At 35.2% G+C, this 24,938-nt stretch overlaps 1 protein-coding gene across 1 annotated transcript; it reads left to right on the plus strand.

The window, feature by feature from the left end:
• The first annotated feature begins 140 nt into the window (after window positions 1–140).
• LOC109105679 (ras association domain-containing protein 9-like) lies at window positions 141–8,171 on the plus strand. The gene is made up of 2 exons (XM_019118944.2): window positions 141–505; window positions 4,722–8,171. The coding sequence occupies exons 1-2, from the start codon at window positions 459–461 to the stop codon at window positions 5,986–5,988; spliced, it is 1,314 nt and encodes a 437-aa protein (XP_018974489.1). The 5' UTR covers window positions 141–458; the 3' UTR covers window positions 5,989–8,171.
• The last annotated feature ends 16,767 nt before the right edge of the window (window positions 8,172–24,938 follow it).

Raw genomic sequence — 24,938 nt, forward strand, 5'->3', positions numbered from 1 at the left:
AAAAAAAATTAAGAATATCCAAATTTGTGTAGAATATTTGCTGTTGGTGTTACAGCGCATTAAAGTAGCGGGTTAGGTTGTAACATTAACGCTCTTTAACAGTTTGTAATTCATTTAAACAATGAGTTTATTTTTTTGACGTCTAACTGTTTCGAATTGTTGCAGGTAAATATGTGAACATTATATTAGAGATGTAGCGTTGTGGGGAAAAACAGTGAAACAGGGCAGAGACGCTCTCACAATCATCAGCTCCACACAGTTATCCAACAGGCGAGTTTTGTCGCCTCCCTCCGTGTGAAGTGGGCCGGCCCTGCTTGAAACTCCTCTTACTTTGAAGTTCGCAAGTCGTTCAACTTTTTCCACGATCAGCACTTCAGTGGCACTTTCTTGATTAGGTTTACGCGCCCCGTTCCGTCACACGATGTCTTGGATCTGACCTGTGATCATACTGACGCGCGATGGCTCCTTTTGGAAAAAACTTTTTGAAAGCGCGTTTGAAGAACAGGTATGATTCACACCATCCATTTCATTTAAGATTGCGCAGTCTTACCACAGACATTTCATGGGATAAATAAATATATATTTATTTGAAAGGTCGAAATACGCGTAAATAGCCCACATGTATTTTTTTCTTCTTCTGAGAATCGTTCGAAATGAAACGCGTACAGTTATTGTTACGCGCTGTGAACGCTCGTCACTGTAACAACAGCACTTGCTCTCACTCAAGTGTTTCGCTGCATGGTCGCAGAGAGTCGAGTTACACTTAATGCTGTCGTTCTGCTTGCACTGGTGCCTCTCTTGGATGCTGGTAGCTAGCGTTAAGTAACGCAAAATGAGTGTCTCCAAAGTGAGTCATTTTTTTTTTCTAAATATTAATTCCTGTATGACGACGCGTGTGCGTAACGGTGCGTCGTGAGCTTGATGAAATTAGTTAAAAAGGCTTATTGTTGTTGTATATTTGACCTATTTATTTTTATTTAGGTTTTAGATAACTATTATTATTATAAAAGTTAGTACATGGAGCATTCTTTTTGTCCTAACGTACTTGTTTAGAGAATGTTAGAGAATGTAATTTTTAAGACTGTTTGAACAAACAAGTAGGCTCACGGATTCTGTGTGTGAACTATAAGGAATAAGATTTCCTTATTAAGGTATGAACCCCCCAAAACGAGGTCTAAGAAAAGTTTTGAAGGTTATAAAGTCTTAATTGCAAGCATATATTTCAAACAATAACATAACTGTACGTAAAAAAAGTGCTAAATGTGTAAACTAAACGAACGGAAATTTGCGTAAGCAGGTAACCATAGCAACCGTAATTGCGCATTCGCTGTCGGTATCGACGGGACGGTACGTAACAAAACATAAGTATATTTTCATTATTTATCGCAATGTTAGAGGTGTAACCATAATACATTTTATTACAAAAAGTGTTAATTTGTTTAGAAGATATTCACTATAGTTGAAGAGTACTTAAGTGGCGTCAAAAATATTGTAGATGAAGGACGTGTAACTTAGCTGACCTGAAAAAAAAAAATGGGTTGCGTGAGATGAACTTCATTTAAGCCTATAAATTACTGCCAAAATTATTTTAAAAAGCTCACTCTTTAAGGTTCATGTCATCAACATCATAATTGACTCTGCAGATTAAGTGCTTTGGTTTACTTTTGATGTCTCAGTGTTTCCACCTTGGCTTGTCTAAATGGTTAATTATTCAATAGTGTTTGTTGTGGGATGATTAAAGAGGATTCTTTCTTGGATGGCTATTCCACAGTAGTTTGCATCAGGGTTTACAGTAGGTTATGTCTTTCAACATTTTATCTAATTATGCATGTTCTATGCAGACAATTTATTGCAGAGAAAGACATTTTAGCTGTCTTTATTAGTCTTTTTAAGCTTGAGACTCTCTGAGGGGACATTATAGTTTTACGATGTTGTAAAAAAAAACTAAGCTTAAGCCAACTGTAATTATCTCAAATGTTCAGAGTGAAATCTAATCAAAGGTAATCTAACTCTATGTCTGCTTTGTTTAATGTGGTCCATACAGAATGTCATTTTAACTGTTGATTTATACATGCTTTAATTCATAGGCATGCTTTTTGTGAACATACAAAGGTGTGTGTTCTAACAATGACGGTGGTTATTACAATCCGCTAAACTACCTCAGCTGCCGTAATTGTATGGGTATTTTAGTGCACCAAAACATAATGTCACTCCTTTGAGGCTTAAATAAGAACCTTCTAGAGCAGCATTAAAATCTTTAAGCTATACTTTGCTTTGCTCAAGCAATAGAGACAAACTGATCCACCTAAACATACATTGGAGATGTTTCATCTTCTCAGTGATGCATATCAAGTAGAGTTCTTTCTGAAAATCAAAAATCTTGATGCTTTTTACAGTGGGCTCAGGAAGCACACTGTTTTTATCACTGCCGCTATAATACTGTGGTTACACCAAAAAAAGAAAAGAAAAAAGCCACTCAGAAACTGCTAGTAAATTCCACAATTAACTACAAAGAAAAGTAACACATTGCATTAAGTACAGTACATTATTTTAAGTAGAAAGACTGAATTAGTATTTTCTTGCAAAAGATGCTCCATTAATCTTTTTTCTTCATTGACAACTATTTTTTTTAGTATAGATAGTATGTTTCCTTTACATTATAATGTGAACATTTCACTTTTGAATTCATCCCTTCACTTTTGCCTCTCTCCAGTTCGCATGTGCTCACTAAAATCTCTCAGATTCCTGTTAATGAATCAGTCGACACAGGCAATACCCATGTAATGTGATTTCACATCTGCTCTTAATTTACATGGTCACAAATTTTACATCTGCTGCATAAAGATTTATTATGTAATCAATATCTACAACTTTGAGTACATGTATTAATATAAAGATAATGAAAAATGGTAATGAGATATATCACTGAATGATCCGCACATCTTTGTTAAATCAATGTTTAATTTCCCAAGCTTAATTTTGTACAGCCTAATAAACCTTGATAGACTGAGTTCAGGAGATTATGTTCCTTGTCCAGTCACTGTGTTGAGTCTGTAGAAGGATACAGCATGTTCTCTCTGTAGTACAAGGCTCAAGTCTGGTGGTCACACATGTGTTTGTGTTTGCTCTGTGAGTTGAAAAGCAGAGTGTTCTGTTCTTTTCACCTTCAGTGGTTCTCTGACAAAGGCTCTGGTGTTGTGATTATTAGGGCACAACAGATACATCTAATCTACATTTCAAACCAGGCTAGTACATGTTTGTTACTCCATTCGTTTGCAGTATATCCATGAAATGGAATTCACAATGTTCCATTGCCTCACAATACATGAACTTGGTGGCAGGATGTATGTAACAGGATGCTGCTGGTCACCATTCATTTTCCAAAAAGGCAAACACAGGTGCTTCCATTCCCCCTCATTTGTTTCCTGTACTCATGACAATTTTGGAAAAGACTTAATAAAACAGACCATTTCATGAAGACAATATTGAATTCCCAGTGTAGACAACAAGCTCTAAAAATGGATCAAAATTGTATAGCAAGCCAAAAAAGCACATTGTAAAGCTGAGTGTGAAGGCTTGTATTGTATTGTAGCATATTGTCTGTTTCAGTGTAATGTGTCTGACATGTGTGGACAAGCTGCTGTATACTTTTACATGCTTATTATGTAAATGCTAGGGTTATACACTCCTGTTATGATGTCATGTTGATGATGTCATGTGGAATTACTAGCACAGGTGTGAATGTGGGATTAACTGTTAAAAATAGCATTGTATACACTACAATAAGTTATGTCATGCAACATTTAACAAATATCAAACATGCATGTAGTTTATATACTTTTCAGTCAGTATAAAGTATATTTGAGGATGTTTTTTCTTTCTATGTACCAACAGTGTATTGGGTGGTCTGCTATGTGAATAGCTCAGCTATTTACTTTTGTGTAGGGTAGCAGCAGGGTCTTCTAAATATTAACTAACCACCTGCATTCTTGCATATATATTGCATTCTTCTGAGGTCATTCATTAAGACAAAATACACCACTTATATTTTTTGTCACCTTTTACAAAACATCAGCAATCAAACTATGTATTTATTTATTGCTGAGAAATAAGCATTACCTCTATAAATTTTACATTTAAGTTTGCTTTTCACTTTTAATAGTTTTTAATTACCCTACAGTTCTGAACTAAGAGAGATAATTAGTCATAACCTGATGTTATGACCTGAACAGAGTGAAAAATTATGAAACAACCATTTCAGATAATTGAGACTATGATACACTTGTCATGAAGCCTTCTGCTCATCTGAATAATGTCAGCCATTTAGTGTGGCATTTAAAATCTGAGCTATGGATGTGAATCCATCATCAGCGGTACCAAGTACAGTTATAACTGTAAAATGACTCTTGTTCATGAGCTTTATGTATTTTACCCTTATTCCAGATTGTATGTGGTAATGAAGAAACCCCAGTCTCCAGTCTGTCCATTATAGTGGAATCACTATATTCTTATACTCCAGTGTTACAGTATTGCTTTTATACTAGCAACTGCCGTATGAAAAAAAAGCACAATATGCCTAGCTTATATAGTTTGTAACTCTTTTGTAATACTTAATTATTTGACTTTATTGTATAAAATGGCCATATAAGTAGTCATTGTAAGGGATATTAGACTTGTCATTGTTGTTATTTATAATACACACTTGTTATTTTCTTTACCAGGTCTAAGCCTGTAGAGGAAACACCAGGCAAGGAAATCCAGGTGCTTGTGTGTCGAGAAGAAAAAGCAGTCTGTGGCGTGACCAAGCACACAACTTGCGCAGATGTAGTCAAGGCTTTATTGGAGGACCACCAGACTTTACCAGAGAGTAAGAGGCTATTACATGGGGAACCTAAAGACTTCTGCATCCTGGAACGGTGGAAGGGCTTTGAGAGAGCACTGCCACCTCTCACTCGAATTCTTCGGCTATGGAATGCTTGGGGCGATGAGAGACCTTTCATACAATTTGTCCTCATGAAGATCAGTGATTTTGTGCCATCATCCAAAGGAGCCAAAAGAGCCTCAAAGTCTAGGGGAGCAAGGTCCAAAAGATGGGAGCAAGGACCTGCACAATATGCCAAGACTGTATCTGTGGAGAAGCAGAAGCGCATGGTGAAAAAGGCGTTCCGCAAATTGGAGAAGATCCAGAAAACAGAGACATCAGAGGGATCAGAAGAGATCAGTAAGGTGGTGCAGTTGATCATCTCACAGGATCAGACCATCCGGCAGCAGATTCATCAAATGCGTGAGTTAGACTTGGAGATTGAACATGCAGAGAAACAGCTGAGGAACAGCCCCACACCTCGCTCCAGCATCACAGAAAGTGATGGTGGCCAGTCGTTGTCCCAATTTGACTGTCAGCTTCAGGAGTACCTGTACACCAGTGATGGACTCGAGCAACTAGAACTACATGTTTGCAGGCACCAAGAACTCATTGATCAGCTCTCTCGAGATATTGACCTGGAGCTGAGGAACTGGACTTCAGATTTAGAGGACTTGAAAGGAGCAGCAGCTGCAAGTCCAGAACTAGAGCTGGAACCTAACCTCTCGTTGTCCTCCTCAGATCTCTTAGAGCTGGAAAGCTTACGCAGTGAACTTGAGTCAAGCATGAGAGCTGGGCTTTCCCTCCATGTCCAAACGCAGGAAATCGAGAAGGAACTACAGCAGAACAAAACAGCCCTGCAGTCCCAGAACCAAGAATACCAGCATCTGGTTGCTCAACTCAATGCACTTGAGCTGGGAGCCTGTCCGGACCAGCCTAGCCCTGTATCTCTGAAGACCCAGATCAGGGCCACTGCCTCTCAGCAGACAGCAGGCAAGGCCAGGCTGACATGCTTCCCTACAGATGTGACAGACACGGACTCAGACACAGGAATAAGCTCTACTCACAGTCAGGACTCGCTGTCTCCCTGTGTGGACAGATCACCTCCATTGGACACTGACGTTTAAGTTCAGGATTAACCGATTGTGTTTTTAAGACATTGTATTTAGTGACTCCAAAAAGAAGATACACAGTTGAAAGGGATATTCAAATGAGATCATTTACTCAGCATCATGTCATTCCAAACAGAAGTTAACCATTGATTTCCACTGTATGGACAAAACATTTCTCAAAATATCTTCTTATCAGAAAGACATACGGTTTTGGAACAATATGAGGGGGGAGTAAATGATGGCATTTTTTTTTTTTTTTTAACTACCCCTTTAAACTAATTAGTGCTGTCGCAGTTATACTATCTAGATATTGATGCATAAATGAACTGTGTGAATTCATAATTATCATGAATGTTTTTTCTCTTCATTAGAATTCATATGCACATAAATTCTTAATTAATTATGTAAAATAACTTTAAAAAAGTTTGTCAATAAGCTAAAAAAAATATTTAATTTTGGGGTTTCATTCATCTTTAAAATTATCCCTCTAACTCTGTTTATTTTAAATCCTGCTGATATTTATTAAGGCCATATTTTCCACAATTAGAAATATTTTTGTTCACCTAAATACAAAGTTTAGTTATATATATTGTCAATATCATTTTTAAATAAAAAAAATGTTAAATGAATTAAAATATTTGTATGTAATCTGTAAATATCAATAGCACTATACAATGTTTATAACTATATGAACAAGGTATGAAAGAACATCAAATTGTTTTACATTAAAACAAACTATAGACTTTATATACAAGCTTTACTTTTTAACCTGTTTCTGTTTTTAAATGTACTGTATGAACAGGTGACTGCACAAATTGCAAAATACAGAGATACATTTTAACACATATGCATAAATTATTATTTTTTTCTTTAAAATGTCATTTGCAGCTTGGAGCCTTTTTAGCGTAGAAATTTCCCATCCCATGCTTTTGCAATGTAAGATGTGTTATCAACTATAGTTTGTAGACTGTGACTCATGTTCCCTTCACAGCCAAAGTGGGTTGAGACAGCACTCGGTGAAAGAATCCATTCTGACACTAATACAAACACAAGCAAGGAATATTTGAATTCTAATGGGAAAACCTTTGTACATTTCTTCAGTCACTGCCAGTAAAGAGACATTTGAGCCCTTTTGCTTCAAGTAATTGCCTCATCCTTTCTTTAAAACCAACGAACAGCAGAGACTAGCAGTCCTATTAGACTGCGGTCTCATTGCTTCATTGAATTAATGTAGGGTCTTTAATGCCAAGTTCCTGAAGGGTAACAACGTGCTACACCGTTGTCATTCAGCGTGACTCATAACAAATGGGATTTTAAAGAAGGCTCCATTTTGTAATGCAAAACAAATGGGTTTTAAAAACTTGCATTATGCAGCAGGCCTTGATATTCAGAGGGTGTTAATGAAGACTTGCTTCACTGGCTCCTTCAGCGTTTCGGCTTCGCACTGAGATAATAACCAAATTCCCCTTCATTGGCTCTGATCCCACACAGCACCCCCTGCAGGGTGTTGGCAATACAAAGTCCGAAGGCTCTTTAATGTCTCCACTGTGAGCGTCGTGACTTGTTTACCTCCACTGTCAGTTCAGGAGGATCCAGAGAGCTGCCAGGACTCTGTCGTGGCCGTAATTTCCTGTGTGAAAACGGCAATTACTGACTTTTATCTCTGCTGCAGTAGTATTTCCAGCACTAACAATTACACCGGCCAATTCTTGTAAACAGTCCTTTAAGATTGTGTCAGGACAGCTCCCCCATGTTGAACTTTCAAATACGAAGACTGTTCATCCTCACAGGCAGAAAATACAGAAGATACTAAAAGCGAAGTGGTATAAAAAAGTGATGAGGAATGGAGTTTTGCATGGCAAGTAATTTTATCCCCAAGGCCATCATGTAACAAGACACTTGTATTTTCCTTCACTAGATCAAGGAACCCGTCCTGCCTAACTTTTTACATTTCATAAACACATGATGTAGTTTTTGATCCAACGAGTGATTGAATTGTCTCAAGACAAAATAATCCTGTCGCCTGCATGCTGCAATCTTCAAAAACAACAGTCACATTATCTTAGCTTGTCAGTTTGCCTGAATGGGCTTTTTTCCACTTTAACCAGTGATTTGTATGTTAATGATTCTCTCATACATACCAATAAGTTTTGAACTTGTACCAAAAAGCAAATAAACTAATTTTAGGATCTCTTTTAGACTGACTCACTGTATTTTTTTTGACATTGTTCAGAAGAAACTGCGTGGGTGAGGGTGTATGTTAACAGGATTACTGAAACAATTGTTCGCTTGACAGCAACTCATCGTTCTTTTGTCTTTAATCTCATAATTACATGTTGAAAGCTGTGATATCATGTATTAAAGGGTACCATTTCAGAACACGCTGTACACAAACCCATCCGTATGTGAATGACTAGCTAATTTAAGTTGTTGTCTCAGTTAAAACAGAATTAAAATACTTTAAATGTATCAAACCAAAACAAGTACTTGGCATGTACAAGTTAACTTTGCAATCTTAACATTATACAAACTTGTTTTATAGAGTTTTTAAGCCTCGTAGCGAGAATGCTGTCCTTGTATGTACGTTCAAAGCGTTCAGGCAAAACCGTGTGCACTTGCAGAATCGTGTCAGGGAACAGGTTCATCTTTTTTTTATGAATCTCATAAAAATAACTGCATCTGAAAAGAGCTCACTGTGTCTCTACCTCACATAAACTCGGCATGTCTGAACATCTTCCCAAGTTGAAGGTAATTGGTTGGATAAAAGCAGTTCAAAAAGGTGACACCATTTGACCGAACTCTTTGAATTAAAATAAAATTAGTTTTAAAAGTACTCATAGCTTGCTTCAGTTTTGTAAGGTATAATTTTTGATTAATTGATCTTATGAATTTGTATGCAATACATCTTGGCATAAATTTTGTGTCAGCTCAATAATATTTTAGTTATTAATTTAAAAGACACTTTGAAATCACTTAACGTGTAGTTTTGTTTTGTGTTGATCTATTTATTAAAACCAAATTGTGATGGGATGTATAAATAATTGTTTATCCTCTTTTTAATAGCTAATTCATTGATTCTTTCATACATTCTTAAAAATAAAGGTTCTTTATTGGCATCAATTATTCTATGAAGAACCTTGAACATCCATGGAACCTTTCAAATGCAGACAAGGATTTTTAAAGTTGAAAAATATACTTTAGATTTTTTTAAAATGTTTTTCAAAATTGTTCTTTTAGGAACTGTGCAGAGAAAGGTTCTTTTGGGAAACAAAAATAGTTCTTCTATGGCGTTACTACAAAAACACCCTTTTGGAACCTTTATTTTTAAGAGTGTATCCTTAAGCACAATATATGTACAATTATTTGGAATAGTCATTGTTTGCAAGTGGGATTAGGTAGAGGGACATTCTTATTCTGGAGGGCAGTTAGTTGGATAATAATCTGTAATGCAACATGTCAACAGTATTTTATGTACATTTTCATTCAAGAGAAAGTCTGTACCTTTTATATAATATACCTTATATCTGATAAAAGGTTTATTTTGTCAACTTTCAGTTGCGTATTGATGGCTTCAGTCCAAATAGACATAGACTAAAAGCCACAAAACTCCAATTCAAACTGTTGAAATGTAAGATGAATGTATAAAGTGCAGTGATTTTACTTGATCACAAAGCCAAGCCTTCAGGGTTGTCATACACTGGCAATCAATCTTGCTTCCCCAGACATACTGTAGAAGCACAGCAGCATTTTTATTGCAGTGCTGTAAATGAATTTATATGAAGGCTCTGAAAATTCTTGCAGAAGCCTCTGGTTTGAAACAATCGTCAAACACACACACCTCTCTGGGGTGGTCTATTGTCTCCAGAGATCATTCCCAGAAGGTGATGGTGGGTCTGAAACACCTTTATGTCTATATTTTTCTCTGTCTTGCCTGGCTCAGACATTAATGTGCTCTTATTCAACTGTTGTTTCTCAGAGCATTTGCTCTGCCACAGGTGTTCGCCAAGGCTCATCAGCAAACCTCTTATTATAGCGCCAAAGCTGAGAGAGAGGCAAGGGGGTTGAATGTTAAGATACAAAAGAGGAAGGAAATAAATTACGACATTTACTAGATAGAAACAAGTGGCTCTGAGAGAACTTAACCTGACTTTGCATAACAAGCGTTCAGGCGTAAGTATTTCAAAAATGCTGGTTAACCAGAAGGATTAATGTAGTTGTTTGGATTGTTGCCATGCGTTTATTAACAGGAATTTGGACTCTCTACTCTTTCCCTGTTGGTTGGTAAGAAGGACTTGATGTTTTTACATGGGTTTGCATAAAGTTGAGACATTTTCCTGTTCTCCCTCCTCCATTCCACCAGCCCTCATAACCCTGGTGTGTCTCGCTGATTAGCTGCTTATATAAACATTGCTTTTGCCACCTCACCCTCTGTGCTTGAATCCTCCTCGAAGCCTGGTCCTCGTCTCCCAATCTCTTCCTCTGAGGCCCTCTCTGCGTGTGTATATGCTCTGATTGCCTACAGCATGGAGAGTTTATCCATTACAGCTAATCAGCTTAAAGCCATGACCCCATCTTGTTTCTGCTGATTCGTATGAGGCGGAGGAGACATCGGTGGTGCTCATCTGCAATTGAAAATTGTAATGAACTGAAAACAATTTCAAATAAAATCAACACTTCTCATGAATATTATTTATGAGTGTGAATATATTAACTTTCCTTTAGATTCCAGTTGAATTCAAGGCTAAATATTCTCATATTTGCGCGTTTTTCAGTCCCATTGGTTTTAAAAGCCTTGAAATCTTACATGTATATCAAGGCGGTTTAATCAACTTCAATAGCAAATTTATATTATCCTCATATTCCACATGAGCATTTCTTCATTTGTTTTTAATCTTTTGATTCACCCGAGATCAAAACATGAGGGGAGACGCCGCTGAGTGAACGCACAAACACAGATGCCACTGCCTTTGTGACACCAGGTATATTCAGAAGAGTCTGTGATGAAGACTTTGAACTGAGGCCTTCACTCTCACCACTTGTAGGGTTTGAAGTACCAATTATGGAGAACCCATCCTTGCCTGGTTGAGATCTTGAACGGCAGGCCTTTGATCACATGGATGCTCTTTCTTGCTCTCTCCCGCTCCTCCTGGCTTCCTCTAGAATGTGCTGGGCACAACACTAATCTTGATGAACTTCATCCTCAGTCTTCTGTTCTGTCCTCCCCAGTTTGTTTATAAGCTTTAGAGAAGTTGATGTTCATTTCCTGAGAGCATGTCTGGAGCTCTCATCCTACAAACCAAACCCACACTTTATAAATCACTATGGCAACTAAGTGCTTTGTCTTGATAGTATACTACGTTATACAGTGCAAAGTGGGGTGTCATATATTAATGCTATTGTTTTTGTTTGTTTGTTTTTTGTTTTGTTTTTTTTTAATGCCTTTGTAAGTTAATTTGTGCTCACGTGAAATCCATACGGGCCAGATGTGGGCCGGATCTGGGCCAAAACTGCTTGCTAAGGCTACATTTATTTAAAAAAAAAAACCTAATATTTTGAAATGCTATTTAAATTTGAATATATTCTTAAAACGTAATTTATGTGATGACAAAGCTGAATTTTTAGCAGCCATTACTCATCAGTCTTCAGTGTCACATGATCCTTCATTATAGGTATATGCTGATTTGGTGCTCAAGAAACATCTCTTTTTATTGTCAATGTTGAATACAGTTAATATTTTGCTTAATATTTCAGTGGAAACTTTGATGTAAGTTTTTCTGGATTCTTTGAAAGTAATTTCTTAATTTTTTTTTTTTTTTTTTTAATAAAACAGAAGACTTTGCACTGGGTTTGACAGGGGGCAACAAATCAATGTCCCACCAGGTCTGTGAAGGCCTTCATATCTCTGAGATATACTGATAATATAGTGACATTTGTGGGTCTCTTTCCTCTTGCTTTTGTACACTGTATAGGAGTGGTTTCCTCTGGAGTCAGTGGTCAACATTTCCTGTTGAAGTCCAGAGTCAGAGCTTAGGGAAACATTGCACACAAAACTGAGCAGTTAAAAGTAAATTAAGTCCAGAATTTATTAAAATGTATTGCTCATTTGCCAGTTTGGTATAAAATGAAAATCTATGAGCTAATATTGCAAAACAACATATTGCAAGATACATCTTTCTTCAGTGGGTCCAGTATAGTACAGATATTGTACTTTATACCTTATGTGAATGACACTCACAGTGTCTTAACAGACTTTATTTCAGTTTTATTTCAATCCAGTGAAAAGCCATGTTGTTGATCCTGTTTCTTTTATAGAGCTGTTAAAATTTTGTTAAACATTTTTACTTTAAAAAAACAAAAAAACAAAGAGAAATGTCCACAAATGCAGAAATATAATACAGACCAAATAAGAAACATTATGAGTGTTCTTGGTGGGTTCTTGAGGAGTAATGCAGTTCTTCAGATGCTTTACAGTACAGTAGTCTCTTCAACAGACGGCTTCATATAAATTAATCACATAGCATACTGTAATGTAGTTTTGAAGAGGGACAGTAAAGCGTCCCATTTTGATTTGCTCTAAAGCTTCTACGGTATAAAGCAATTACATTTTTGTCAAATATTTTTTGTAATAATTAACTTGTCACCACCTACAGGCACACATACCAGCAGAGAGTCACTGAAAACCCTCACCAGTGTCTTGTGTCAGTACTCTGAAAAGTAGCTTTATTGTACAGTATGTAGTATCAAAGTGAATGAGTAATGAAATCGGTGTCCTAGTGAATGGTTTCTGTAATTCTATTGTGTTCAGTATGTAGGAGGCCAGACATTTAGGCAGAAAAAAATACAAATCATAATTTTTCTCCCTGTGTTTTTATTTATTTTTTTTATAGTAGTTTTTTTTTTTTTTTAAAAAACAAAGTAGTTGATTGGTGGAAAACGCCCTAAAGACACCAAATTTTTAAATTGTAATCCAATTTGGTAACCATAGATTAATTTAATGCTTCCCGCCCCTGACTGGCACAGTAAAAATGTTCCTGGAGGCAAGCAGATCATGTACTTTATATGACTGAACAAGATTATGAACCATAATTTCCTTTAAACAATTGGACCACTATCAAGGAAATGAAACAATGCTTAGTGACAATGTTCATGCACCATTTCCTGGGATTTTGTGAGCAGGTCACAGGAGTAGACTGTCCCTACAGTGAGACCAGGCCGGCATCTGAAGCAGTGGCCCAGATTCCCCCTGCAAAAAAAGTGAATTGATGTAACCCTGAGGGACTGTGAAGATAGGATATCACTGGGAATAGAATGGAATGTGTATTGTAAGCATGCTTGCAGAAGGGAAACATAACAAACTTGTAGGCTTAAGACTGAGAGCATTATGTTGTGTTAACTGGCAATTTGAAATAAAATGTTTTTGTGTGTGTGTGTGTGTGTGTGTGTGTGTGTGTGTGTGTGTGTGTGTGTGTGTGTGTGTGTGTGTGTGTGTGTGTGTGTGTGTGTGTGTGTGTGTGTGTGTGTGTGTGTGTGTGTGTGTGTGTGTGTGTGTGTGTGTGTGTGTGTGTGTGTTTATTAAAATATAATTTTGTAAAACCAAATTTAAAAACTCTACTAAAAATACATTTATACTTTACATATAGAGATATATTATAATTCAATGTATTAATGTATTAATTGTATTTGTATAATTACATTTGTATATTATATTCTACTGTATTTGTATGAGTTGTTTATTATTATATTATATTATATTATATTATATTATATAAAAATAGGATACTTACATATAAACTCCTAAAAAACAAACCTAATTGCTGATTTGTGAAAATATAAATATAAATATAAATGTAATTAAATATGAGCAAATATACTTAATTGCATTTATAAATATGTATTTCAATTTTATTATATTCATATAATTACATTTATATATTATATTCTATTATTTTAATTTTAATTAAATATAAACAATTAAATATGAACAAATATATTTAATTAGATTTATAACTATATATTTAAATATAATATAATAATTTAATATACATAAATATAAACTTAAAAAAAAATCTAAATCCATTTAATTATACTAAAAATGAAATATTTTAGTATTGTATTCTATCATTATTTCATGTCTATATCATATTTATTTAAATACAATTAAGTATAAAATAATACCAAACCTAACTCTCATTTAATAATATTTAAATAACAAAAAAAATATATGATGCTTTGAAAACAAACCTAAATCCATGAACTACAGAGAATAGTAACAGTAGACATTGTGCGTCTAGTAAAATTGGTTGCCCAAGGAGGACTGTGGTAGTGTTCACTGGATTGTGGTAGTGAAGTATGTCCTGTAAAAAGTATTTTTGTATTCTGACCTTTTTTCTCCACTGCCTCTAGTTTTGCTTTCTTTGGCAGTGGATTGATTTGATGTGCCTTTGTGTTGTAGGGTGATGTCAGCTGGGTTATTGGGAACACCTGCTGAATTACGCACAATGCTGCCACAAGAGGGAAAAAAGGTTGAGACCTATCGCTTCTGTGAGTGCATCCAAGTAGCACTGAGTGTGCATGTGTACACGTGTGCAACCCTCGAAACAGACACCCGGCATGGGTTCCAGCTTACCGTTAAAGAGGCAGCGTGCTTCCTCTGCTTTTTAAACTCCCTCACCATCCTTGTTCCTCATTTCTCTTCCATCACCTTTATGTCTCTAATCAGAGGGTTTGAACTAGAGTAAAAGCCTTCATTTTATGAGGACAACACCCTTCATTGTGCCCTCCATGGCATGAACTTTATTAGTCGTAATTCTCACACATGGTGATCAGTCTTTGACTTGAAAGAAATAGTTCTGTCAAAAATGGAAATGTTGTTTCTGCATGACTTTCTTGGAACACAAAAGGATAAAAAGGATAAATGTTGATAAGTGTACTGGCTACTTATTTCTAATGAAAGTAAATGGGGATCTGCAGACCATAACAAGAATAAAAAAGCAGTCATACGACCTTTTCTCATATATTCAGTTTCTTTTGAAGCCATAGAATATCTTTGAATGCGAAACTTGAAGCCTTTATTTATCGATAATCTTTTCCTCTGCTGTGACAATTGATTTGGGAGTTTTTTTCTTTCATTTTGCAGTTCAGCAGCCTGAATCCACATTCTCTTTCATTATATGGAAGATAAACTTTGAACTAGAGTTTAATGCCCTACTTTTATGAAACTTATGGTGCTTTTTTTTCTCATTTGACAGCTTGACAGCCTCACTTTCATGATTTTTAAAAGAGTGGCCAGGATATTCAACATTTCTCTTTTAATGTTTTAATGAAGAATGGTTTGGAAAAAAATCAAATCAAATCAAACAACCAAATCAAAATGCTTTGAAGACAAGCACACTTTTTAATACTGCCAGTCATTTTCTACAGAAGCCTGTTCCCACCACAGAATAAAATAAAATGAAAATAATAAAATATAATAAAAAAAAATAATAATAATACAGGTAATTGATTTTGAGGGTTATTTATTTATTTAGTGCAATTTTGAGAAAAGTCAGAATTGCGAGTAATAAAGTTAAAAAATGTACATTTAAAAAAAGTAATTGAATTTTTATCTCACAATTCTGACTTTTTTCTCAGAATTGTGTGTTTGTAATTCTGAGTTTATATTTCATGATTCTGAGATAAAAATCTGCGATTTCCTTTTTTTATTTTTAATCCAGTGGCAAAAAAGGGCTTCCATAATTTAGTTTTATCCAAAGCCTGAATATTCACACTTCACCTCTTGGTTGACTTTATTTATTTACTTATTTATTTATTCATTCATCTATCACAAGCAAATTGCACTGTATAATTAGTTGTAAATTTTTCACAAGTGTAATTATTACTGTTTGCTTGGGTTTTAAAGAGTAATTTACTACTTAAATATACTCCTTCTCTTACCCTACCACTAAAGAGAAAAACAAAATGATCCAACAAATAGTTATGTCTAGAGTGTGTTCTAGTCCCTCAGCCTCCTTTAGACTGTATAGTCTCCCATGTAGCATTCAAGGCGGGCAAGCCTGAGGGTGAGGTGAGAAGTCTTTGTTTTGACACTGTGAGAAAGCAAGCTTTGTTCCTACTTATCTTATTCCTCAGAGTTGCACTGTGCTCTCTCTCACAACCCTGAGCGCAGAGCTGCAGACATGCACTCAGAAGTGGAAGCTTTGATGTGGCTGTATCAGCACACATGCACAGATCCCCCCATCTCCAGCAAAGACTTGGAGCAATGGAGGCATTTTCAAAATAGTGTCTGGCTTTGTCTTAGTATAAGTTAGGAAAGTGTTGAATAATGGGTCTTTTCATGTGTAATATGTTACGACTGACCCACATACTGTCAGTGTTGGGAAGTAACTAGTTACATGTAACTAAATTACGTAATTTAATTACAAAATAAATGTAACAGTTTCTTATTAAAATGTTAATGATTACAAAGGGGGTTACATCTGATTTTTTTTTTTCACACACCCTCACGTACAGATTTAATTGATTTCTTTTCATAAATTGCAGTCACTGCTCTAAAATATGAGACACCAATGTTTCAGGAGTTTAGTATACAAAATAGGACATGTGCTTATTCGATAACTGTTTTATTTCCTATTTGGGTTTATATATATATATATATATATATATATATATATATATGTATATATATATCTATATATATATATATATATATATATATAAAACAGTTACTTTATTTTTAAGAGTAACTGTTTTTTCCAAGGCATTGTTAGATGCCAGTGTTTTCTGTCATAACTCTGCAAAGATTTGATTTCAAAACCAGTATCATAGCTACTAAACTATTTCTTGATATGGTTTTTAATCTGTATTTAACCTCAGAATGATCTCAAAGTAAGGCTGGTTTTGTGGTGGCTGTGCTTTAAAATTAAATTATTATAATCTTAATTCAACTGATGGAGGATTTCGAAAGTGACAATAATCAGTGTTGAGCACTACTGTAAGGTTAACCCTGCCTGGTTTACTTGTTTGAATGTGATTAACAGTTGAAAACTTTAGAAATGTAGAAATGTAATCAAATATAATCAGTTACATTACTTTCAGTTACATTCTCCTATATATAAAGGGGAAACTAGTCATGCATTTTACTCCCGTAAACTACTTTTACAGAGTGAACTACTTTAATGAATTACTGAAAAGTAAAAGTTTCACAAACAGATCTTTTTGTGGTCTTGGGGCATGTTATCATAATGGAACCTGCTAATAAAACAGCCTATCATATGCTTTTCAACTAAATAAATATTACTAAGTTTTAATGTAAATTAAGCTGAAAAGAATTTTAGATGATTTAATTTTTTATTGTGAAGACAATATATATATATATATATATATATATATATATATATATATATATATATACATATATATATATATATATATATATATATATATATATATATATTATTATTATATTACATAGTGTTCTGTCCTGAGGCAAAATATAAGTCGCATGTCCATAGCAAGAGAGAAAACACTCCATAGGGAACATTGTGACAAGTAACCCAGACCGGTTTTCTTCTAATCCTATCGGATTTCTGAGAGAGATGTGAAACATGAAGGGAGGGTAAAATGAGGACAGTTTAAGCTCAAGGCTATACAGAGAAGGGGTTAAAAACTGCCAGTCACATTCATAGGACAATGCGTTTTGCAAACCTCATGGATTTGGTGCATAAATGAACAACCCCATTAAATAAACCCTCTCCACCCCAAATTGAATGATCAGTGATATTTGCCACAAAGACACACCCACAACCTGCCACTGGCATTAGATGTTTTTCATATTTTGAGCATCACATGATCAAATTTTTCCTGAACATTTACTAATGTGCACCAATGTCTCTTCACATTAAATGGGAAGGTGTGCCACGACCTCCCTCTGGGTGCATTTCCCAATTACTTTTGCTCCCCAAGCAAAAGCAAGATCATTTGTTAACAAATATAACATGCACGACTGTAAAGTGCATAAACCTTACACAAAATTGTGTTTAAATGCATGACTGGAGTACTGAAATGGTTCCAGGGGCTTATTACTTACACCTTATTAGGAAAAAAAGCATTGAAGTTTTCAATAGGTAAAGTGATCTTGAGCGGAAAAAACAAGCTGCCTGGATTATAAGCAGCCAATGAAATGTTTTCTTTGCTTTCTAAAGCAAAAAGATCATACATGATCTATCCTACAAGTGTTCTTATGAGCTGCAGATTTCATCCACCCAAAAAGAGATTAAGATCTTTTGATGGATTACATTAAACAGAAAGGTTATGAGATGTCTGTCTTTACTTCTGTGATGAATCATACTGTAGGATGACTATGACCAACTATTGAATCTTAGATGTGCTTAAATTACAGTCTCTTGTATAATCCTTTGTATAACCTTTGTTCATTGATTCTCTGCGAAAAATGCATGCATCTGTTTCTGTTATGGTCTAAATGCTTGAGATCTTGGTGGTTAAAAAAGTCTATGACAGCGTCACTGTGTCTGTATGATTTCAGAGGATAGACAATATGCTAATGCGCATAGGTTCCTAGTGCTCCTTGGGATGGCATTTCAGGAACACATCAATTATAGGTTATGTAAAAATGATACAGCCTATTCTTTATATTCTAATTTAATATTTTACATTTACATTTTTTTAAGTTATATTTTTGGGGCTTTTTATTCCTTTATCATTTAGACAGTAAAGTTGAGATCTTACAGGAAAGTATTGGGTAGAGAGAAGGGAGTGGTGCTGGCACAGGACCTCGAGATTGGAATCAAACTCAGGTCGAATGAACATCGACCTGTATATGACGTACTAATCACGAGGCTATCGGTGCTGACCCATTTGCATTTTATATTTGAATTTTTAAGGAATTTGTGGAGAAAAAAGTTTAAAAAACTTGAACTTCCATTAAGCAGACAAGTGCTGGTCAGCCATTAAATTATTTGTAGGCCTATATCAATATTTGCCCCTCATTTTTGCTTATGGAATATGGACACTTCAAATTTTCCTAAATTATATTGTGCTCTAATGAGATTGCTCAGCCAAGCAACGGAGATGTTCATTCAGTGTGAGTGTGAATGCTATGCTAATAAAAGACGTGCAGACTTTAGAAAGCACAGTGAGCAAAAATACATTTAAAGAGGACATCCCATTTTCCACAAGTTGGTCTCTTTGGGGTCTTCATGAAATCTCTGTAACATACTAACCCAATCTCACAGTAATTCATACATATTTAACAAGGTGGCTAATTCATATGAATTCGTATGATCTCACTCGTACAACTCATGAGGTGGCAAATTCGTACGGAGGACCACACCTAACCCCGTCCCTAAACTTAACCTCCACAGAAATTGTACAAATTCATGCGATGTCACTTTTACGAATTAGCCACCTTGTTAAATATGTATGAATTACTGTGAGATTGGGTTAAAATATGAACAAATGTCCGTAAGATAGCATTGAACATACTTTGGTTAAAATTCTTCAATGGTTGTGTAAAACAACACCCTTTTACCTTGTCAAAAACATCTCTGTTCACGGCAACCTTTTTCGTTGTATGTATTTTTTATTTTTAATGTGATATTTTTATTTAAATGATTATCTTCCATGGGGCATGTCAACACTAGACACGCAAATATATCCAACCTGACCTCATGGCAATTCATACATATTCGTACAAGGTGGCTAATTCGTATGACCTAAAACCCGTACAAATTTGTACAATTTTTGTAATATTGTGTGTAATTTTTTACGAGGTGCCAAATTTGTAGAATTTTGTGCAAAGGACCACCGCTAACCCCGCCCCTAAAACTACCCCTCACACAAATCGTACAAAATCATACGAGTGAGGTCGTATGAATTTGTATGAATTAGACAACTCATAAAATACATACAAATTGGTTGTGAGATTGCATTGATATATCTAATAATAAATGAGATTATAAAAATTCAAACAAATTAGCCACCAATTCACCAAAACATAAAATAGTTACATGAGATTTTTTGTTTAAATTGAGAATGATAAAACAGTGGGTTGAAGACAGATTAAAGCAAGTAATCAAGCCAAATCTCAGATTTGTGCATTACATTCATTTCACTGTATGTCCTTCATTTGTAGCCATATATCAATGAGAGATTGTGATTCTGTAAAATATTTTTGTTGTTTCCAGTATGGCCCGATATGTAAAGACTGACCTGTCACATTTGAAGACAGGCCTGGGTTTTTGTGCCCCAGACATACTAATGGTCCAGACAAGATAATGTGACATTACAGAATATTTCCATTAATTATTGTAATGTTGCTCTGTTCAGACCTGTTATTTACAGAGGCTGATGAGCTGAAGCAGTGCATGTTTCTTTAATATGATATAACTGGTGAGTATGTTTTAGATACTTTAAAGGGCACAGACAGTTTAAAAGCATTTCATATTAAAAACTGCCAAATATTAATCAAATATAAAACCTAAAGGACATCATGTGACTTCTAATAAGCATTTAGCCATGAGCTTACGTAAACCTCCTTGCAAATATGGAGGATGTTTCTTCTTGGTTTCCTACCAACGAGTAAATAAACATTGGCCTATATAAGATTGTTGACATCTCTACAGTATTAAAACTGGATTCACCATAAAGTTCTGGCATATCCCTCAAAGCTGAAGTGATTTCAACACCTGTTTCTTTTTTGCTTCAGATCCTCCTCTAAGTATTTCCAGCCTGGAACCTGGCAATAAAAATGTTTACTTGCAAGACATTGTCCATTTTAAGCAGAGAGCGGTGTTAGGATTTTAATAGCAATTAGTGAGTGTAGGGCTGAGGAAATTATGTTAATTAAACAGCACAGCTGTGCGCTACGAGGGACATTTTAACTAACTAATGCTAATATTGTCAGCATACAAAAGCGTGCGGAGTGAGGCACAGAGCACGTTCACTGTCATTTTCTGGTATAGTGAAGAAGAAAATGATTTTGAATAGCAATTTCGCAAATGCACAAAAGAGTATTTTTATTGCTAAATCAAACTGAAGAATGCAGCCACTTATTACTGACATCCCTTGAGTTTCCTTTCCTGTAGATTCAGAGAAACCAGTGTATATCTGCTATAGGGGGAATTGTGTACAGTACTGCAGATTACCTTACAGTTTTTCAATTATGATTCTAGAAGCAACAATACTCCCATCCATTGTTCAGCATGTAAACATATGTATTTATGGACTATTTGTTTTGTTTGGCCAGTTGGTTTGCATGTGATTCTTACAGTTTTTTGGATCCTTGTGCCTTTATTGCTGCAGGCATTGGAAGGAAAATCAGTGTATGCAAGTGTGTTTGTGAGATTTCAAAATGCCATCACAATGTCTCAGTAATGAGGAAGGCTAGGAACGGTGCCAACAAAAAGAGCCGGCCTGTTTTATATTTCCCTTCATTATCAGCCTCAGTAAGACCTGAGTGATTTCTAACAGGCCCATAAAAACACTCTATAAATCTGTCCAACTTTACCTTTAGCTGTTTCCCCCTGTCATTCTTGGGAGGGCATGAGCAATGCATTTCTCTTTGATGCACCGATTCAAATCACTAGCATCGACCTCTGTTTATTGCTTGGCATTAAAGCTGTCATGGGCAGATATGTTCTGTATGGGTGAATGAGGCATGGGTTTAGAAAAAGGACAGTAAAATGTGTCAAAATAAATGTGTTGGTCCCACACTTTCAAGTTTTAAGGTAAGGATATGAAATTGTGTTACAGTAACTTTATATAAAGTGTATGTACAGTAGGGTCCAAATATCTGAAACCACCAGTGAAATTCCAGTAGAAATTTGTCAGAATTAAGCATATGTTTTAATTTAACCTAAGTCTATTAGTCCTATTATATTAGATCTAAGTACTCATCAAGGCTGCATCTATTTCATTAGAAATACAGTAAAAACAGTAGTATTGTAAAATATAAATTTTATTCTAATATGTTTTAAAATGTAATTTTGAATTTCCAGCAGCCATTACTTCAATCTTCGGTGTCACATGATCCTTCGGAATTCAAAACGAACCAAATTCTGATTTAGTCCTCAGGAAACATTATATTTGATGATGACATTGATGATCATCATCATTATATAACATATAACAAGCTACCGAGCAAAGAAAGTAGACAGAATGGAGAAAAAAAAAAAATGAAGATGGGAAATTGCACAAATGACAGCCAGCAACTCCCCTCCCCTCACACCACAAGTTCAAGTGGCTTTTATAACCTTGTCTTCTTCTAATTCAGCTGCCAGTAATTAGTAGCAATAATTATATAGGCACTCACATTGGTATATGAGGCAGGGTGTGCCCAGGGCAACAATAGGATGATCAACTCCTTCATTTCCCATGAGAAACACTTACATCTCTCTCCAGCTTAGGAAAGCTTGAGCTAAGTAAAACTGCAAGCATGTAACAGACAGCAGATGCTCAATTTATGCTTCTCACTCCTTTTGGGAACCATTTCTTAATATTCTGAGAACAATCTTTTAGGTTTTAGTTTTATATCCACACATTCCACAAACGTTCTGGGAACCAAAAATTGTTAGCTGGATCTGCCCTGCTCCCCTAAAGGTAACTCTTTAAAGGCAGAAAAAGAGAGAGCTCTTCTGAAATAATTGCAACTTTAATAAAGTATGAAACTGCATAGTCTGGCTTGCCACCTTCTAGGAGGCTTAAGGGGAAAATTTATAGTGTTAGAATGCACTATACAACACAACGACAGAGGTGACTGATGCAGTAGTCAGGAGTCTATTATATGCCTCACAGATAAGTTTAATGCCGTGACAGTGTATAGGGACAGACTAGAGCTATGAATCTCCTCAAAAGGTCAATCATATTCAGCATTGCTTTCCATATTTTATTTATATAGCTCATTGTTTGATGGCTGGGTGGTCATGTGGGACTTGCTGAATCTTTTAACTTATTTTTTAATGCTATTTAAGACTGCCTAAGAGCCAAAGCTGTATCCAAGAATCAGGAAGACAAAGCATTGAAATACAGACGGCAGACAATTCAATGACTCAGTGTGCAATACCCATTAAATCAACCAAGCTCAACATATATATCTCTGCGGGGAGATTCATAAGCTATTCTGAGCAGGAGCAATTATGTGAATAGCATGCACTCTGACTCCCCTGTCACACTATTCTTAAATTGATTTGGTTCATTATGGAACCTACGTAAACGTCCTGCATATTCCGATGAAACAGCCTGCTAAGTGTTTAGTCACTCTTACACAGGTTATTAGGCTACATGGGGGATTTTTGGAGGGGGGATGCTGAGTCATCCACAGGTAAATTGCAGTGGTATTAGACAGTTAAGATAGTAAAAAAAAAAAAAAAAAAAATCTCTTCTTGTGAATTAAACATGAACAAACATCAGGCAAGAATTTCCATCTTTCTTCCTAGATGGACTTAATGCTCCATTTCCCTTTAAACCGGTAAACACCTAGCACCAGTAAATGGTTAATCATTAGCGAAAAGAGCTGTCATTTAGGAAGTTGAGTAAATACTATAAGCTTGAAAGGTTTCCTGGAATGTGAGGAATGTTCAAGTTCCTGTACACAAAGAATTAAAGTCTGGAATTACAGCCTCTGGAGTAGGCTATTATTGCATTTGAAATGAAGCATTACACAAAAGTTAGATCCAGGCATCAATTTTTATTTGCTTAGCGGTGTTTAAAAAGTATTGTTGTTGTTTTTAATAGCATTAACTGAGACTTTATCTTCTTCAATCCGCTTGTCTGTCAGTCTGTGCATCAGTGACTTCATCTGTGAGTCTTTATGAATGTTACATCATTACGCCAGAAGGTGGCGACAAGGGACCTTTAAAAATCATTGAATCAATTCATTGAATCAATCCTTTCAACAAAACCTATTCATTCAGGAACTAGACTTTGTTGGCAATGACAAAAAACAAGACTCACAACAAAGACATTTTTTGTGGAGGCTGGGAGCTTGTCTTGGAACAAAATTTGACAAAGTAGTCAAAGTAGTCTAACTGGCAATACTGTGTCTATGTAAGTTAATTTACCTCATTAATTAAACTGTTTAATACAGATTACACTTAGATAAAGTTTAAAACGGTGAACACTGATAACAGTCGTACGTTTTTTGTTTTTGTTTTCATATGAATGGTAGCTTCTACCATTCATATAGGCCTACTGTAATTTTTTTGACAGGTAAAAGATAAGGTAAAAGGTAGGTAAAAGTTTACAATTGCTAAACCAAAGTGACTTCTTCACACAAGCGTATTTGCTCTCCAGTGTTCGTATTAGTGTTTTAGCACTGCTGGAATTGCTTAAAAATCAGCGTCCAAGAAGAAACGGTCTGTTTTAAAAAATATTGTAGGCTATAAGATGGGTACATCCCAAATATCTCATAAATGCTGTTTTTAGTAGACTTAATACATGACCAATCAAATGTTTTGAGTCAACAAAAAATGTGGCTATAGTGTATTCAGCAAGGATTAGGCTACATTTCGAATAAATATACCTATTGTTTGAACTTTATGTTCATCTCACAGAATCCTGAAAAATAATAATAATAATAATAATAATAATAATAATAATAATAATAATAATAATAATAATAATAATAATTTATCATGGTTTCCACAAAATAATTAAGAAGCATAAATGATTTTAAAATTGGTAATAATAAATATTCATAAGCTACAAATCATTATAATTCAAAGGTTTCTAAAGGATCATGTGACAACAAAAAAATGTAATGACGACTGCTTGAAAATTCAGCTTTTCCATCACAGGAATACATTGCATTTTGATTATTAATGTTTTAAAATTGTGTTGCAATTTGTGATATTTAGAGGTTTTTTTTGATATATTAAAAATCATAAACTTTTGAATGGTACAGTAGTATTTCTTCATAATAATAATAAATATACTTAAATGTATTAAAAGGG

The sequence above is a fragment of the Cyprinus carpio genome, chromosome B18 (assembly GCF_018340385.1).
Source record: "Cyprinus carpio isolate SPL01 chromosome B18, ASM1834038v1, whole genome shotgun sequence".
NCBI lineage: Eukaryota > Metazoa > Chordata > Actinopteri > Cypriniformes > Cyprinidae > Cyprinus > Cyprinus carpio.

Excerpts from the sequence above, each read along its gene's own strand:
- LOC109105679 (XM_019118944.2), top strand. The coding sequence starts at position 459 with ATGGCTCCTTTTGGAAAAAACTTTTTGAAAGCGCGTTTGAAGAACAG. Across the intron at positions 506-4,721 it reads AAAGCGCGTTTGAAGAACAG|GTCTAAGCCTGTAGAGGAAA; the intron begins GTATGATTCACA and ends TTTCTTTACCAG.